General features: G+C 38.9%; 1 protein-coding gene across 1 annotated transcript; it reads left to right on the forward strand.

The window, feature by feature from the left end:
• Nucleotides 1-7,050: 7,050 nt before the first annotated feature.
• LOC126865798 (uncharacterized) lies at nucleotides 7,051-16,031 on the forward strand. The gene is made up of 7 exons (XM_050618695.1): nucleotides 7,051-7,174; nucleotides 7,319-7,452; nucleotides 8,530-8,680; nucleotides 9,403-9,734; nucleotides 10,183-10,401; nucleotides 10,517-10,619; nucleotides 10,731-16,031. The coding sequence occupies exons 1-7, from the start codon at nucleotides 7,051-7,053 to the stop codon at nucleotides 13,268-13,270; spliced, it is 3,603 nt and encodes a 1,200-aa protein (XP_050474652.1). The 3' UTR covers nucleotides 13,271-16,031.
• The last annotated feature ends 813 nt before the right edge of the window (nucleotides 16,032-16,844 follow it).

The following is a 16,844-nucleotide window of genomic DNA, read 5'->3' on the forward strand; positions in this document are numbered from 1 at the left end:
TCCTTTGTTATAAATATGAACATGCTCCCTATCATACTCTTCTTCCTATTGTATTGTAACACTGTAAGAGTGAGGATCTGGATCAGCATACACTTATATTTATACTTATACCTATACTTATTTCAATATATTTTTCTATTACAAATTCATCCACTGGTTCCTCTATCAGTCAACTTCAACATATTATGTAGGTCAGGACGCACTTGGCAGCGAGGCTTGAACATTAATACATCCAGAAGCTTTTTACTGGTCGAAACTATGCAGCAATGCCGTATATTCTGGCGACGTTGGCATCTGTCGGAATGGCATCCTTCGTCGATTTCACGTGCCTAAAAACCTGGCAAACTTGCTTGTCGAAGTATACGACACGTATCCAGCCGCGTTAACAGTATCCCGGTACGCGGACTATCGCATTAAGGTGTACTCGAGGACTGTCCGGAGGAACAATGTCGAGGAATTAATCATGTCGTCAGGATGAACGAGTCTTTCTGCGTCTCGAGGCCGTGTCATCGTCGCGATACATCGTTCTCGTGAATTTCACAGTTTTCTTGTCATTAATTTTCGCCGATTTCCCGCGGCATCGAAGAAACAGCGCCAGGTTTATCCGCTTTGCGAAAACAGAAGACATATTTCACAAGGCCAAAAGATATTTCAAATTTCACGCAAAATCCGCTTCTCGTCGCTCGATCTGTCACGTCGAGATCCACTCGCGCATTAGTCAACGAAATACCGCTTCGACGATTCGACTGGAATCTTCGAACATCGGTAGATTCGAAGAGAATTCAGAAATGCAGGAAACGGTAATTCATCGAAAGAATCCTAAGCAGTGTGTTTAACCGAAGCATCTGACAGAAAATTACGATTTCTTCTTCATAATAGTCAGAATAATTTATGGATAGATATCGTACGCGCCTGTATACCTATCGCGGTTTAAAGCGTACGCGAGAAACGTTTTAAACGGACGTAGTAATAGGTACGTATCTGTTTTTCGCAGAGGCTGACGCGTAGCTCGTGGTAGCCGGTAATTAAAAAAGCTGAGCACAAGCCAGTGGTTCGATGCCGGCGTCGTCAGGGTCAACCGGTCGTGTCAAACGTGTCTCTTGCCGTTTTGCAAGCCCGCTCGTGTGTCCTATGCAGCCGATAAATAACAGATTCGCGGTTGTATAGTTGCGGCGAAGTCTGCACGCCAAGAGAACACGCGGTGCAACCGTAGGTTGATCAAAAGTACCGCAAGGAACAATATCTCTTCCTCCTTTGACTTGTCCACCTCGATAAAACCATCTTCACGGCCCCGCGACTAGTAAATGCCAGTACGTACACACGATTTCGAGTCGAAACCACGATCATAATAGCGTAAAGTCGACAATAGTCGGTGGAAGCGAAAGTTTCATTCAGCGGATAAAAGTCTCCTTCGTTATATCGTTCAAGAGATTTCAAAATAAGAATTTTTTCTTCTTCGCAAGAATTCACCCTACGAATTAGGAATTTGAAAATTCTGTAAGAAAAGAGTACTTACTCCTCAGCACTAATCGTGTTAATTTATTTCAGTTACGGTGGATAGTTTTTGCCATCGAAGTCAAACAATACGCGAGTCCTTAACGCTTCTTGAAGTAGAAAGAGGATCACAAATTGCAAATCTTCTCTTAATAGGCAGTATATAGTTATCGTAAATAATTATAATCCTCAGCCACTCTGATTATCCGTAATTATTCCATCCGTACACGCAATCAGTGTTCGAGCCACGTTTATACTAAGTCACTTAACAGCCACGGTTGAGTTAAGTAAATTCATCGTAATTTGTTCACTGTTTACTAATTCCTACGTCTTTAAACGAGCTTATGCAGAGTTTCTCTACTTCTACCGTCTCTGCAGCGCCTTCCCTCTCCGTGAACATTAATAAATCATGTGCAGACGTTCATTCATATCAGGCATTCTTCGTGTTAAACCATCAAAAGAGAATCGAACGACGGAATTTACCACAAAGCTGTACCAGCATTGGTATTCATCGAAACCGGGTAGCTATAATTTCACCATACCAATTCCAATGTGACTTTATCTACAAGAGCCTGTGGTTCGCTGAGCAAAAAGGCAGGAAGATCGGTTTCGAGGATTGGTCGTGGTTCGACGGAGGTCAAGGTTCATCGGCGAGTATCGTCCCGTTCGCTCACTTCCCGGGGTCGAGCTTGCTGATCGTTAATCAACGGCTCTTTATCCGCTGGTCGATCGTAGAAGGCACAAGTAGCCGGGCCAGCGTCCTCCTACGAGCAAACGAGGACACCGAAGAAGAGAGCTGCCGGCGTTAATTGCTCGCTGGCATCGATTATCGTAAATCGTGTCGTTGAACGACCACTTTTAACGAGATACACGCCGGTGAATCGCGTCGACCGAGAAAACTTGAATGAGAGATCTATTCCTCGAGGCCCCTTGATGAAAGTGAGAAGACGGTTCCGTAGTTGGTTTCACGATTTTCAACGATGGAGGGGCGGCGTACCGATTCGAAAAAATCGACTCAATGCTTCGCATTGCATAGTTACGAAATGCGTATAGTAAATGAGAATCAACGTGACACAGTTTTTTTTATTAGCTAGTATATAATCTGAGGATACTAATAAATCTTACGTAGCTATGGGAACTTAGAAGAAATGGCTATGGCAATTACGTATAGTGACTCACGGAAATGTTCGAAACACTTGGGGAAACTTTTTACAACTATATTACGCGCGTCATATAAAATGTTTTGAAATTTCATTGTTTAATGAGACACAGCTATTATATTGATACAATTTGAAACAAAACTTTAAGTGCATATAAGAGTCACGATATCTATCGCAACCATGCACTTCGCAAAGATCATCCAAGTATTTGAATAATCAACTATTCGCCACATTTGTAAGCTAAAATATTTAGTGTAGCTATGGATTATATAGCTATGGATTATTGCATAATAAATGTCATTTTCCAACGAGCTCGTTTTGTACGTTCCATTTTTTCGAAGCTTCAGTCTGATTATTCTCTTCGCTCTTAAAATATCCCCGTTCTATTTCTTGCAAAGTGCACCGTGCTGAAACATGATTTACAAACCACTTTCCTTTATGGACATAATAAGAGTATCTCCATTGAGGAAAACAGCAAAAATACTACGTTTTTATATTCCATACAGAATCAATATATCCGATAAGAAACTGATAAAATCGCAAAAAGATGTACCGATGTTAACGTTTTTTACTCTGACTAGAAATGTTCACTTCAAGATATGCTACGGTTAAACGAAATTCATTAATACGACAACCTAATATTATATTGAAAAACGTAACGATAAGAGAAATCCTTTCGCAGGATACTGGGAATTAAAAACCACTCCGTTAATAATGATTGTTTGATTTTCGAGAAACTAAATATTAGTTACGTAGGTATTTTCGTAGTAAAATTATCTCAGTTAGGAAACTAGTCGTGAAAAAGTGAAAGTAAGATAAATATAAGATGCAAGAGCTTTGAGAAGCCAAAAGGTTTCGTCTAATAGAATTATTCGAGCACTCGTCGGCAACGATTACGTTTATTAGGTAAATGGACTTACTAAGTCTCCATTGAAATTTCCATTGGAACCGCGCGAAGAGCGAAACCATTAGGAACACGAACCGCAATTTACGTCTAGCGATCGTGATTCCGTATTAGGAGCCGAGTATTACAACGCTGTCAGTAAAAACAGCTTCTCGTTGGTAGCCCTAATCGACCGCAAATTTCTCGTTGTTCCCAACCGAATGCACTTTCGCGCGAATTCTTCGCGACCATTAGGAATGTACCTGTACCTATCCGAATATTAACCTTAATGCAATTCTTCTTCGCATGTCCATGAGAAAAACGTACAAAAGGATACGCGTATCTCTGGTAATAACGCCACGACCATCTTTTTTCTCGTCTAGAAATTTCACGGTAAAGCTTCGATAATGGTACACGCAAACGCGTGAAGCGAAAATAAAATACCAATTGTGCGGACACGGTTTCCAGCGTTAAAAGATTGAAAGAGAGTTCTACTTCTACGAACGATGCAGCTAGCATAAGGCGGATCGAGCAATTAGTAGAACGCAAAGATAAATCTAGGCGGTCAGGGTCGGGACCTCGGATCGGTGAATATGCGCCACCAGGCACATGGCATTTTCTCTTTTGGCGCACACGTGTCGCCTTGTACGAATCTGCGTATCCGACCAGGAAAGTCAACGAAAGATCTACGAGACTCTCCCTTTGGCTTTCTCCTTACAGAACAATGATGCCCTACTAAACGTGACCAGGCCGATTCGACAACCTACCGAAGATCTAGACTCGTCGAGAACACTCGGTTGTATAGATCGGTAGATTAGGTAGTCGTGCATGATTCGCGGCACGATTCAAACGTAGTGAACGCGGCCCATCACGCGGCGAAAGAAGCATCGTTCTGCGTTGCAATTACTTTTCCGAAAAACAATGGAATATATATTCGTTATTTTTGTACAGACCAATGATACGTTAACTGGCTCGTTAACACTTTGACTGCCACGTTGGTCATATATGACCGGCCACGGTTTCTCCTGTGACGCCACGGTGGTCATTGATGACCGAAGCGCTTGAACTTCTTACAATTCTAAAAATTGTATGAAAATTGACAGTTAGGGCATTTTGAATATAAGCGATAAATAGAAGATACTTTGAAATAAAAAGTGCCCCATTGAACAATTAAAAACTTTTAGTAGAACATCAATAAAAAAAAAAAATGAGAACGAATCTTGCATCTAACGGTGCACTGTGTTTGCATCCATATCTTCAAGGGGTAATCTACGAATATTATTATAAGCACATCTTAAAAAATAATCGTAAATGCTGCTTTATAATCATATAATTGAAGTTGGAAGTGTGCACACACCTTACTATTATATATAGAATGAGTAAATACTGTTTACTAGTATCTTCTACACGTTTCAACAATATATTCTGGACGTTTTGCTTACGAGGAAATAACGAACGCGAATGATTTGTTGAAATAAACTAAGCCTTGTTATATGGTAATATGTCGTTATCAACTGTTAGCAAGGCGCCACGGTGGTCACCCGTGACCACCAAGAAGATAAACGGCCCATCGGAGAAGAATGTTGTCTTACATCATCAATTTATTATTTTGCCATTATATGCTTTGAATAATAAAAAATACTCCCATGGCGTCCTGAGGGAAACGTGTGATTTCGTCGTGGCAGTCAAAGTGTTAAGATAAGCGCTAATTTCATATCTTCTAAAATATGATACACCCAAAAATAAAATATTTAAAAAAATGTCGAAGAGTATGAAGAAGTGTTTAACTCCAAATCCAAAGGAAAGGACAATTTTGGTAACGCGAGATCGATTGACGACACACTGGATTCTAAAGCTGTACACGAAAGAAACACATTTTTGATATCGTGTGCTTCTTTTATAACAGCCCTTTAAACAATTCCGCGAGAAACGGCATTTTCCGGAATAACTAGTTCCACTGATTTTCAGGAATACCAGCGAACCGCACAGTAGATACGTCAAACACTTAAATCTTGATAAACGGCAAAGCATTATCGTATGACATTCTCTCGTTAAGGAACCGGTCCCGTCTTCGCCGCAATTTGCAGCCGTGTCGGCTCGCACGAGTTTACCGGCTCCCTCTCTCCCTCTCCGTTTACTCTATTTCTACGAAAAACGTATCGATAAATAATGCTCGTAAAGAACGCTCTATTAACGATATTAGTATTAAAGATTTCTTCGAAGACAAGAACTGAAAGGTAAAAACCGTTCAATATCGATGTACGATATGTATTTGATAGTGGCCGTTTATTTGCATTATCGTGCAAAAAGATTGACTGAAACGTTCTAAGACCGGTTTTATTAGGTACCAGATTACTCGCGATGACAATTCGCTCGCCATCGACAGAATCATTAACATTTTAACGAGCGGTCTCTTCTTTCCGACAGAGACCTCGTAACTGTTAATTACAAATTAAACAACATATTTTGTAAGGTATCGTAACATTCGACACGGATCATGCCACGTTAAGAATCTTCGGTCTTGGAATTCGCTCCTCGACGATTCCATGATACGAGGAGACCTTTTTTACAACCGATTAAATAGCCCTTCAAAGAGAATATATCAAAATTCGAGGCAACCAGTAGTTAATTAACATATTTACGGATACGTTACGTTGCTTGTACCTGGTTTCTCCTAACTGTTACCTCGATGAAGATTCTTTTTTTCTTTTTTTTTCTTTATTAAGGACTTAACTTTACAGGAAATAAACGCGTCAACGAAATAACGTATAACCGCGCCCGACCAATTTTCTCCAAAGAGATCGACCATCTCACGAGATTCGGTGCATTCGACAAAATACAAACATACGTGGTCCTTTGTACATTTCCTGATCAAAGGAAGCGCTCTGTCCATTGTGCCTTCGTGCGGAGCATACCGAATTTTCGAGCGAGCTGTATAATTGCACCGCGTTCAGATTACCGCGACCGATACGCGACTGAAAACTGCAAGCCGTGCTTTCGTGCATACGCACGAAATTGCCAGTCACGACAAAAACGTTAACTTGTGCGGCAAGAACACGTTCGTTCGTCGATGGATGTGGTATCCCTGAGAGATCGCTTGGGATTAGAGAAAACGCGAGGAAACCATCAATGGAATATCATTGAATTTCAAACGATAAATATATTTTGCTATGATACCTCGGAATGAGTCGTAAAATTCTTATTCTTCGATTTGCCTAATTCTATTTTATAGTTCTATTCGTTCTTTCGTACGTATTGGAGTATCGATCGGAGAAAGTAAATAAAAATAAAAAAAAGAAATATACGTTATATTTCGTAGCTACAGAACCATTCTGTAAAATTGTGAATTCATCTACAGGTACAAGGTACGAGATACGAACGAGAAGTTGTCTTCAAATTAAGATTAAAATCATAAAATCGAGAAAACTGTACTTATCATTCTCTGTTTCTTGCCCATGATTTTTATATCGTAGACAAAATATAGAAGACGAATAATTCCGTTTGAACGATTGAATGCTTGCAGAATGCAACGTGGCTGGTTTCGTCAGTAACACGGGCCAAATCGAAAGGGTGCCGTACGTGTTTTTACCTCAACGTGGCCAAATAATATACCCCCATGCAGAAATTCGATTCGAAGGTAAGTTAAATCAATCGGAGGATATTGTGAAATTTTACACCCTCAAAATCATCTCGAACGTTACACATACTCTCTGTAATTCTGTCGTTATCAATCGATCAATGTCTCCGACGTTGAAAGCACTAATTTTTTATACGATCAAAGGTGTGAGCACGCCAGTGTGTGGTATAACCGGAGCTCAGCAATTAGGACGCGCAGGATGGTCAGAATTGAGAAACCTTTCGGACACCGAGCCACCCTTCAGGCTGTTTCGTGACGAAGGAAGAACGTTCCTCCAGGTTAGTTGCGTAAAATAAGTCATTACACTGTCAGCAGGCGATATAATTTAAAGGTGAAAAATTACACAGAATACGCCTAATAGCCGGAAATACGTAAAATATCACGGCTCGTCATGATATTTAGCGAATGAAACAAGTCTCTATGTAGTTACACCACTTGTAGAAATTATGTAATACGATGAATATTTTGGCTTAAAGAAAGAAAATGATTGAAATATATCGAGCGAAAATTGAAGATGTCAGAGTATTCTTTTGCTTTGCTGTTAAAAATTGTAACGTGTAGCCTATGTTGGATATTTTATATATTTTTATACGTTACACGTGTTCTTTGCATTTTCGTAGCTTTTGTAATTCCAATGTGTAGAACATCTAAGCATTTTACAATTTTAAGAGAATTACACTGACCAACGAAACATTAGCTTTTACGACACTGATAATATCGAAAGCCTTAAGGAAGACTGAAGAATAATTTTTAACGTAAAGATTAGAGTGTCCTGTTTTAAATGCTCGACGATCAACGTTCCTTTTTGTCGCGTTGTGATGCAAAAAGTGCATTTTTATATACAGCAGCTTTTTAGTAGTAGCGAGCTTTCGAGATTGAATGAAATACAGCTGCGCACATCCAAGTGCCGCAATTTTGCGACCTACCGGTTAATGAACGTCCCTCGGTCTGTCCGAGACAAATGAACGAAGAACAGGCGTCCAGTGTTTCTTCTGGAAACTTGTAAAACCTTTGATGTAAGGTTAATAAGGAACTTGGAAGGCAGCCGCTCACAGAAACGTTCCACGGCGGAATGTGAACGTGACGTTAAAATTTCATGCACCGGAGAAACCGAAGACGTGGACAACGATATATACGGTACTGTTAGGTGAAATTCGTGCACTTTCCGTTCAATTCTTCCTCATAAAAATATAAACGGGACAAAAAGAGAAAAATTTGCTTCGATGTATTTCCTTATTCATCTATTGCTTGCCCTTTTGCGTGTTGCTTCTTCTTAAAAAAAAAAAAGAATTTCCTCTGGCATTGAACTCCTCTGCTTTTAACAGAATAATTTAATTCGAACGATTTTGTTTCAGTGGATAGGTGAAACGGGACTAAGAGCGGCAGCTGAGGGTCGAGTAGTGACGGCCAAACTCGTCTGCAGAGACGCCTCGCCGAAGTCGAAGCTTCCCAGCGTCTTCACCCCGTGCGTGGCTTTCAGGGTCGCTGGTTCACCGTCTAAAAGTAGTCGGTATTCAACATATCCCGTGATCGAACGAAAATAAATTCTTTCATAAAAATGGAAATTTCAATTGCGGGACGTAGAAACGCGGAGAAAATAATGATTTCTGCTTTGATATAGCACGCAATTGTTCTCTTTACCTAAGTTATCGTCCACAATCAATAGCCTAATAATTAATATTTCAATCGTACGTTACATATTATTTTATAATATTATTCTATATTAAATATTACAATAAATATCGTTTTAATATTATTTATAACATTTGATTACAAACGACTAATACGGTGAACTCGTAGAACCGTTCTCTACGATTTCGATGATTTCTGAATATGTTATAAAAATCAACACTTTGAACAACTTTCTCCTATACATACGACCTTCGGTTTCGCTTGGTTTCCGAGATATTTGCAAAAATCTGTCGATACCACTGTAGCGCATTTCTGGTTATAGTTGTGCGTGTGTAGAGGCGTACACGTCGTAAACGTCCCGTACGCAACGTGCATATGCGAGGCTACAAGAAACATCTTATATATTATGTCTTTATATTATATATTATATATTATATATATCGTATAATATATAACTCGATTAGAAGTGAATATCATCAATGTATTGGGTTTGGAGAGATTCTACGAGTTCACCAGCGATATAATTGTAAATATTAAAAAGAAATCTATCACGGTACATTCTAAAACTGTGCTCCTTTCTTTTTGTCTCTCTGCAGATGTTCGAGAAGTGATGTTCTCTTCGACGACACAACTCTCACAAGGCCTTTCCGCCACGGAATACACGGCCATCGGTCTTTCGTCCGTGATTCTTGCCTTGATCTACGTTGCGAGCGTGTCCTTGTATCTTCATAGCAAAAAGACTAGGAGGAAAATCGTCGAGGAGCCGGAAATAAGCTTGACTCCTGGCCGAGAAGTTAGTGGATTGGTGAAGAACAATCCTTTGCTCGCTGCTTCGAGACACTTCGAGAGCGATACGAACAGCGGCTTAACGGAGAGTGATCTTGGCGATGATCTGCCACCAAGCGACGGTGAACAGGGATTTGAAAATGTTGGTGAAGCTACCTTTAAAGTATTCTATCTGAAAATCGCAAGAGAAAAACATCGTAAACACATTTCTTGGTTTCCTAATTTCAATATCGTTTCTTGATTAAGCAGAAGGGTTTTAATAATGACATAGTTGAAAATAACGACAACTTGTTGAACGCAGGGATCTTTCAAATAGCTTTCAAATAATTGGCGAATCGACGACGTGTTATACGGTTATGAAAACAAAGAATACTTTGGAGAGAATGGTAAAAACACGTGTTTATCTCCAAACCCACATAAAAGACAATTTTGATAACATAGAATTGATATACCAAATATCTTATTACTGTTTCCTTGCAAAAAGATAGGAAATGTGACTTAACGTGTTCTTCTCCTGCAGTCTTAATTTTTATTTTAAATCAATTCAAAGAAGCTTTGGAGCGTGAAAATCATCTTCTATGTACAAACAGATTACTTCGGCTATTGTTCATCCCCATTGCATTTACATGGAACAATCTGAGGGTTGCTTTGGAACTGGATCGATTCTAGGTGAAAGACTGCCAGAAGAGGATGTACGAGTCGTGGAAACCGCGGATAATCCGCATCAACAGGATGTGCCGGTGTTGCCCGGGGCTCAGAGAAGAAAACTGTACTTCAACCCCGCTTATTTCGACAGACAATTGTTGCTTGTAAGCTTTCCCATAACTTCTGTAGATACGAGATGAAATAGATTCTCTGGTGAAAAACTGATTTCCTATATTTTGATAACTGCGAGATAATTTAAACAGCCGGGCATCTTTCTAGGCGCCCCCTCCAGCAGCCATCGAGTTCCTTCTCAAAATTCGGGAAGTTATCTCTATCGCGAAGCACAAAATGGCCGCAAAGAGATTCGTCCCTACTCTCGTCGGTTAGTTGACAGTTTCTTTTTCTCTATTTTAACTTAACGATCAGGGAAGGTGACAGGAAACGATTCTCAACTAATTCAAAATATCCAATATTTCTTCTATCCACGATTCAGGTATACCGGAAGAAGAAATGAACACGGAGCACTGCGACACCACGAAAAATCAGCAACAATCAGCTTCGAATTCGGCTCAGAGTTCTATTACGAAGTCACGGAAGTCTCAACGATGCACCGGATGCCCAGGTTGCACAAACTCGTTCAGGGACACGCCTGCGCTTCCGGAACCTGATCAAACGAATCCAGGTGAGAGTAAAGTTCGCGCGTGGTTAGAGGACGTCAGATCAACGCCTCAACGACGTTGGCGAGACGCGGAGGAAGCTCGGAAAGCGCTTCAGGAAAATACTAAAACCTTCAACAAGAATTTGGAGTATTTAAAAGAGCTGGCCAAACGAGAATTCGACACGGACGTGAAAGGTTTAACAGGAAAACTCCTTTCTTCGTGGAAGGATAATCCACCGATGCTGAAAACGTTTCAAAACGTCGCAAGAAGCGAAATCCTGGAGACAGGCGATCGGCATAGCGTTTCAAAACGTTCGACCAAGTCGATGTTCGAGGAATCGAACTATTATTCGTCGAGGAACAAGGATTGTTCGGTCAGTAATGGCAACGATGTCATTAATGCCAGAGTAAGGAATGCCATCGAAAATTCGTTCATTAAACAGATGGAAGAGGACGCAACGTTGAAGAAAGAGACGGTGGAGAAAACAGAAGCTGAAGAGGAGAGAATCGTAGTCCCTAAGGACGAAGATAATAAAATGGAAGAGAGAATGGCTGTCAAGGAGAGTTCACTTGGAAAACAAGCGAATAAATTCAATGAAAATACAACACGATCGAAAAAGGAGCTACCGGATATGATCAATGAGCTTCCAGGTGCTAAAAATACGGCAAAACGTATAATGGATGCCGTGATCCGCGAAATGGTCGATGCAAAGGTACTAGAACATCATTCGAGATCAGGCAACATCACGGATTATGAAGTGGATAGTTTAGAACGGTCGAAATCTAGCAGAAAGTCGTCTACTTCGCCAGAATCGACCGATCAATCGAGTCCAGCATTATCCACCGCTCTGCCAATGGACGAGGAACTGACGATGCAAAACGCTGTGATTAACACTAGGACCGGTGAAATGATGGTACCGAATAAACTGAACAAGGATATCCTCGAAAGAAGCTATTACAATAGCCTGCCCGAGCTAATTTCTTCGCAAAAATCGGAAAGTTACTCGCTTGTTAGCGAAGTGTACGTGAACGACGGTTATGATAGTCCAGCCTGTAGCGACGATTCTGGGCCAGAAATTCAATACGAGCCCGAGAATCCTGGTCATTTAACTATCAAGGTTCAAGATTCCCCGAAGAACTACGTCAAGCAGGATGAATCTGAATACGAGCCAGACACGTTGGATAGGAAACCGATGAAATTGAAGATCAATGACGACGTAAACTACGAAAAGGACGTTCCTGATGAGATCTACGTGGACTCTCTGGAAAGACCTGCTCAAATCCTCCTTAAAAGCAAAGGCAGTTTTCGCGATCAAGACTCGTCGAAAAATGGCTCGTGTTTGCAACGTGGCTACGGTAGCCTTCGAGAAATCTACGAAGCTAGACTGAAGTCGTGTCCCAGAGACTTGTCTAACAGCACCAAATCGCTAAATGGCCATTTGGATGACTCTATGTCCTGGAAGAAGTGTAAGTATTTAACGCCAGAGACCAGACAGTTGAAGAGGCAACGACAACCGAGCAACCAACCTGACGTGGTACCGTTACCACCTATGGAGGACATCTATCAGCATCCGAAACCTCCGCGCCGTGTGAAGGACGCGAAATTACCATCAAACTCTCTGTCAAAAAACTGCTGGGACAGGAGTCCTGCCGAAGCGGGTGACCCTACGACCAGCAACGGTGCTCCTGTCCCGCTTGAACACACCCACGTAGGGACCACTGATTGTTCTTACTCCTGCAAGTTTCAATTGCCCGAGGAATCGATGACAAGGTGCAAACACCAATTGGAAGACCAAATCAGAAGCAATTGCACGCGAGGCAAGTCAAAGTCCAACGTTTCTGCATCATGGAGCAATCCTCGTAGTCATAAAGATAAAAAGAAGTTGTTCGATCAGTATTGTAAACAGGATAACCAGAGGAGGAACAGCGAACCTCAAACTTACAAAAAGCATCTGACAAAACCTTCCAGAAACTGCGAATCGACCAGCAATTCCACGAGTCATTTATCCGGTTATCAGCAGCCACGAATGAAAGTAGAAGATAGCGGATACTTAAGCAGCACAGACAGCAATGGCTCGCACAAACAGCTACTGAAACACGAGGTGAGCAGCGTTTCGGAAACCGACGAGACAGAATCCGTATGTGACGGTGCGAGCGAAAGCGGCGCCGAAAGCGTTGGAACAGACAGTGTCTTCTTTGGAAATTTCCGCAGACTCTCAGGCGTGGAAATTGGAATGAAGCACACGTACCTTCAACCGTTTTGTACCAGGAATGAGAACGGTGTTTTAGAAAGGGCAAACTTTAGCACCAGCGATAGCGAGACTGAGAGTTTCATCACGGTTCTTCCGCCATGTGGAACTAGAGAGCCAATTTAATCGTAAAGCTGTTTGATGAGTAAAGTTGTATTGTTTTTCTGTTATTTCGATATCGTGTAGCAAAGAATTGATTAGCATAAATTGTAGTATAATTATTGTACCTGTTTAGAGGTTGCAATTGATGATTGTGATGGTAATTATAGAATTTTTTACGTCTTGCTTTTTTTTCTTTTTCAAAGACTATATAGTAAAATGAATGAAATGACTTGGATATACAGTACTAAATACACTCAGAATGAGTAAAAATCAAAATTAAATTGCCATCTATCTACGTGGATAGATATTTTCACAATAGTGGCAATTCACAAACATTCTCACAAAAGACATAATTAGTATTGTTTAATAACGCGTTTAAGGGCCAGTACTTTCATGTTTCTATTACTTCTGCACATTACATTGTATCTTTTACAGACAGTCCTAGATTTTAAGTAGAAACATAAATAGAAGTTTCTTGAATGTATAGAATTATCTTTTACTGATTTTTTACTATTTTTGTTTAATGAACTGGTTTTCTTAATCTAAGGATAACTATGCGTAAATTCCTTTTTACTTAATTGATAAAACGTGACAGACGCGTTTGAAAGTTCTCTAAACGGGTAAATGTACAGTTTAATTACTGATATTAAGTCTGAGTAAATCTGAAAGTAAACTACTTCGCATTTACTAGTTTACCGACTCTTGATATACTTATATCATATGTTATGAAAAGGGTTACTAAATTTCAGGGAAGATTTATTTAATCGTATCCCTTATATTCTACTAAGAAGGATATATATATATATGTCGGAGATGAAAGGACAACGGAGCCTTCCCTTTGGAACTTTAGGAAAATCCCTTAACACTGTAATCTAGATTCTATCACAGCCGTAATTAAGCAATTTTCGTCATTCAATCCGATTGTATTTGTTCGAGACTTGTGATAATGAGCTTGGGCTCGAGGCGACAACCAGTCGCCGAACGTAGCCGCGATCAAGGGATGAACGTTTTGTCTAACAAAGGTATGTAGTAATAGTATAGTTCTCCTTAAAAAGAAATAGTTGTAGCGGCACTCGACAGTAAACATTTCAACGGTTTCTGTTCCGTGGCTCGCCACACGCAGACCCTATTCTTCGAGTAAGATGATTACCAAATGTCGATGCATCTCCACAGTACATGTTCAGCTAGCCTGAGGACCCGTTATAAATCTTAAAATTTAGTTAACTAAAGTCCTTCAAACAGGCAAACAGTCTTTGTCCCAACTACGGGAAGATAGGGGAAATTTATTTTTCTCGCGAACGACGCTTCCCGCTAGCAACTTTTCCTCAAGGGTGGCTAGCATCCTTCTCTAACCACCAACATGGAAATTGAACAATTAACAGCAACGTCAATTTCCCTCACTTTCCGAACGAAGGCATCTCTCCACGAATCCGATGATCTCGTGTCCTTAGACACACCACATCATAGTTTTCCTCTGCAGCATCATCGTGACGGAAAGTCATTCTTCTCGTGAGGTCTCATTAGCGAATTACATGGCGTCTTTACGCTCGGTGAATATTTTACGTTTTAACAAAGAGTTAGTTTAATAATACTTGTACCGTAGACAAGCAAGTTGAGTACAACTTGGACTTTGGAAGAAAACGCATTTTGTTGTCCCGTTGACCGCAGATTCGTTATTGAACCTAGGATCATTGTCGTTAGTTTCTCGAGTATCTAATTACCACGGTTACTTGTCAAATTCTGTAATAATCATATTTGTACTAGTAAATATCTCCTTTATCGCATAACAACAACGTCTAATCCAAATGAAGATTCGTTTCACGCCCCTAACCCTAATCATAATGTGAACCCGACATATATATATATAATTCATTTAGAGGAGGAAAAAGGAATTGTGGCCGACGATACGTAGAAATTGCCATCGTAATTTAACTTGATAGTGAAGTGGCCGGAAGTGCAATATTATGTGGTAAAGATATAATAGATAAATAATTAAACAGATTACTGATATTCTTACTAGAATATTGTAATACTACAACTTATAATTGCTAGTCGATGTGATAGTAATTTCCTTACGAAACGGAAAAAAAATTTTTATATCAAATGACATACAAAGAATTGATTACAACACGCACAAGTAGGAAATTATATAAACAACGTAAAAGTTGTTTTGTTTTCACACCACCATGTAGTTATCCAATCTTGAATTTTAATGTTATTAATACACTTGTTATTGTTATCTTTCATGTTAGTCATGAAATAAAAGAGATTATAACATTTTATATATTCATCAAAGGAGACCTCGACTACTTACCGATGTTTCACATTTTATTTAATTAATGGTTATCTTATTTAATTTGGTGCTCATTGTTGACTTTATTGTTACAAAATATTACGCTTTGTTTAATAATGGCATTTATCACGAAATATAAAGTTAACTGTATTTGTTATTATCGAAATAGATTTTTACATATTTCCTATTTATGTATTTTATATTTATAGTATGTTACATCCTAATATATATGTACTTTCGTTATTCTATTAATTTATTATAGTCATATATATTTATATTCTAGGATAAAAAATAATTGTTAAACAAATAGAAACAAAACAAATAATAATAATTGTTATATGTTAGAGCTTAAAAATATTAATAAGAATCGTCGCGCCTCGCCTCTCGTAATAGAGTAATCTTTTTCATATCAGAAGCGCACGCTTCAATGTACCTGCCAGATGTATATAAAATAGATTTTAATATATTGAATGTCTATAATATAACAATATAGCAGTGCTATATATAATATATTTTATATTATTATATTATTATAATAGTTATATATATATATAAAATATTTTTATATATAATATATATATAACTATTATAATCCATTTATATATATATATATATATATATATATATATATGGAATGTTTTATTTAACATATAAACGTACTTACACAGACTTACGACTTAATCGATTACATCGAATGTTTTCAATGGCTACTTCTAAACCGAAGCTAAAGCGTTCTCAATAAAACTAAATTGCATACGTAAAAGGCAATTTTCAACGTCAATCGTAATCAGTTTTCTGACTGATATCACAGAAAGATATATTTAGATAAACTAACAATCAGTATAAGCATAATTCATTAAAAATTAATGCTACGTTAATGAAAGTAGCTTTGACAATCACAAATATCTTGTACTGTATTGACGGCGAAGTTACAAATATTGTATATGCGATTAATAATTAAAATCTAACGTGAATAACTTTGGGATTGAGAATCTAATTCTTAATATTCTCTCTCATAAATTCGGGAAACATGGTGTTGGCAGGGTTTTAGGATTTTAGCGAAACAGGATGTAAGTATTGTATTAAATATTAGTTTGCTAAAGAATAATATATCGGCACGTTTATATGAAATTTTATAAAATACAAATGCTATTGAATTTTTACATAACTATAGATAAATTATTGTACAACGAAGATTATACTGTGATTTACAGAACACACATAGAGAAATTTATGTTTATACATGTAAAAAAATGACAGGTAGGAAATGAGCAACATTAAAGTAAATATCAAAATTATAATTTA

This window comes from Bombus huntii, chromosome 5, assembly GCF_024542735.1.
Source record: "Bombus huntii isolate Logan2020A chromosome 5, iyBomHunt1.1, whole genome shotgun sequence".
Classification (NCBI taxonomy): domain Eukaryota; kingdom Metazoa; phylum Arthropoda; class Insecta; order Hymenoptera; family Apidae; genus Bombus; species Bombus huntii.

What these genes read in the sequence shown, in the direction of transcription:
- LOC126865798 (XM_050618695.1), top strand. Translation starts at nt 7,051, where the DNA reads ATGCTTGCAGAATGCAACGTGGCTGGTTTCGTCAGTAACACGGGCCAA. An exon ending in TGGTTCACCGTCTAAAAGTA is followed by an intron (nt 8,681 to 9,402) that starts GTCGGTATTCAA and finishes GTCTCTCTGCAG; the next exon opens with ATGTTCGAGAAGTGATGTTC. An exon ending in GTGAACAGGGATTTGAAAAT is followed by an intron (nt 9,735 to 10,182) that starts GTTGGTGAAGCT and finishes ATGTACAAACAG; the next exon opens with ATTACTTCGGCTATTGTTCA.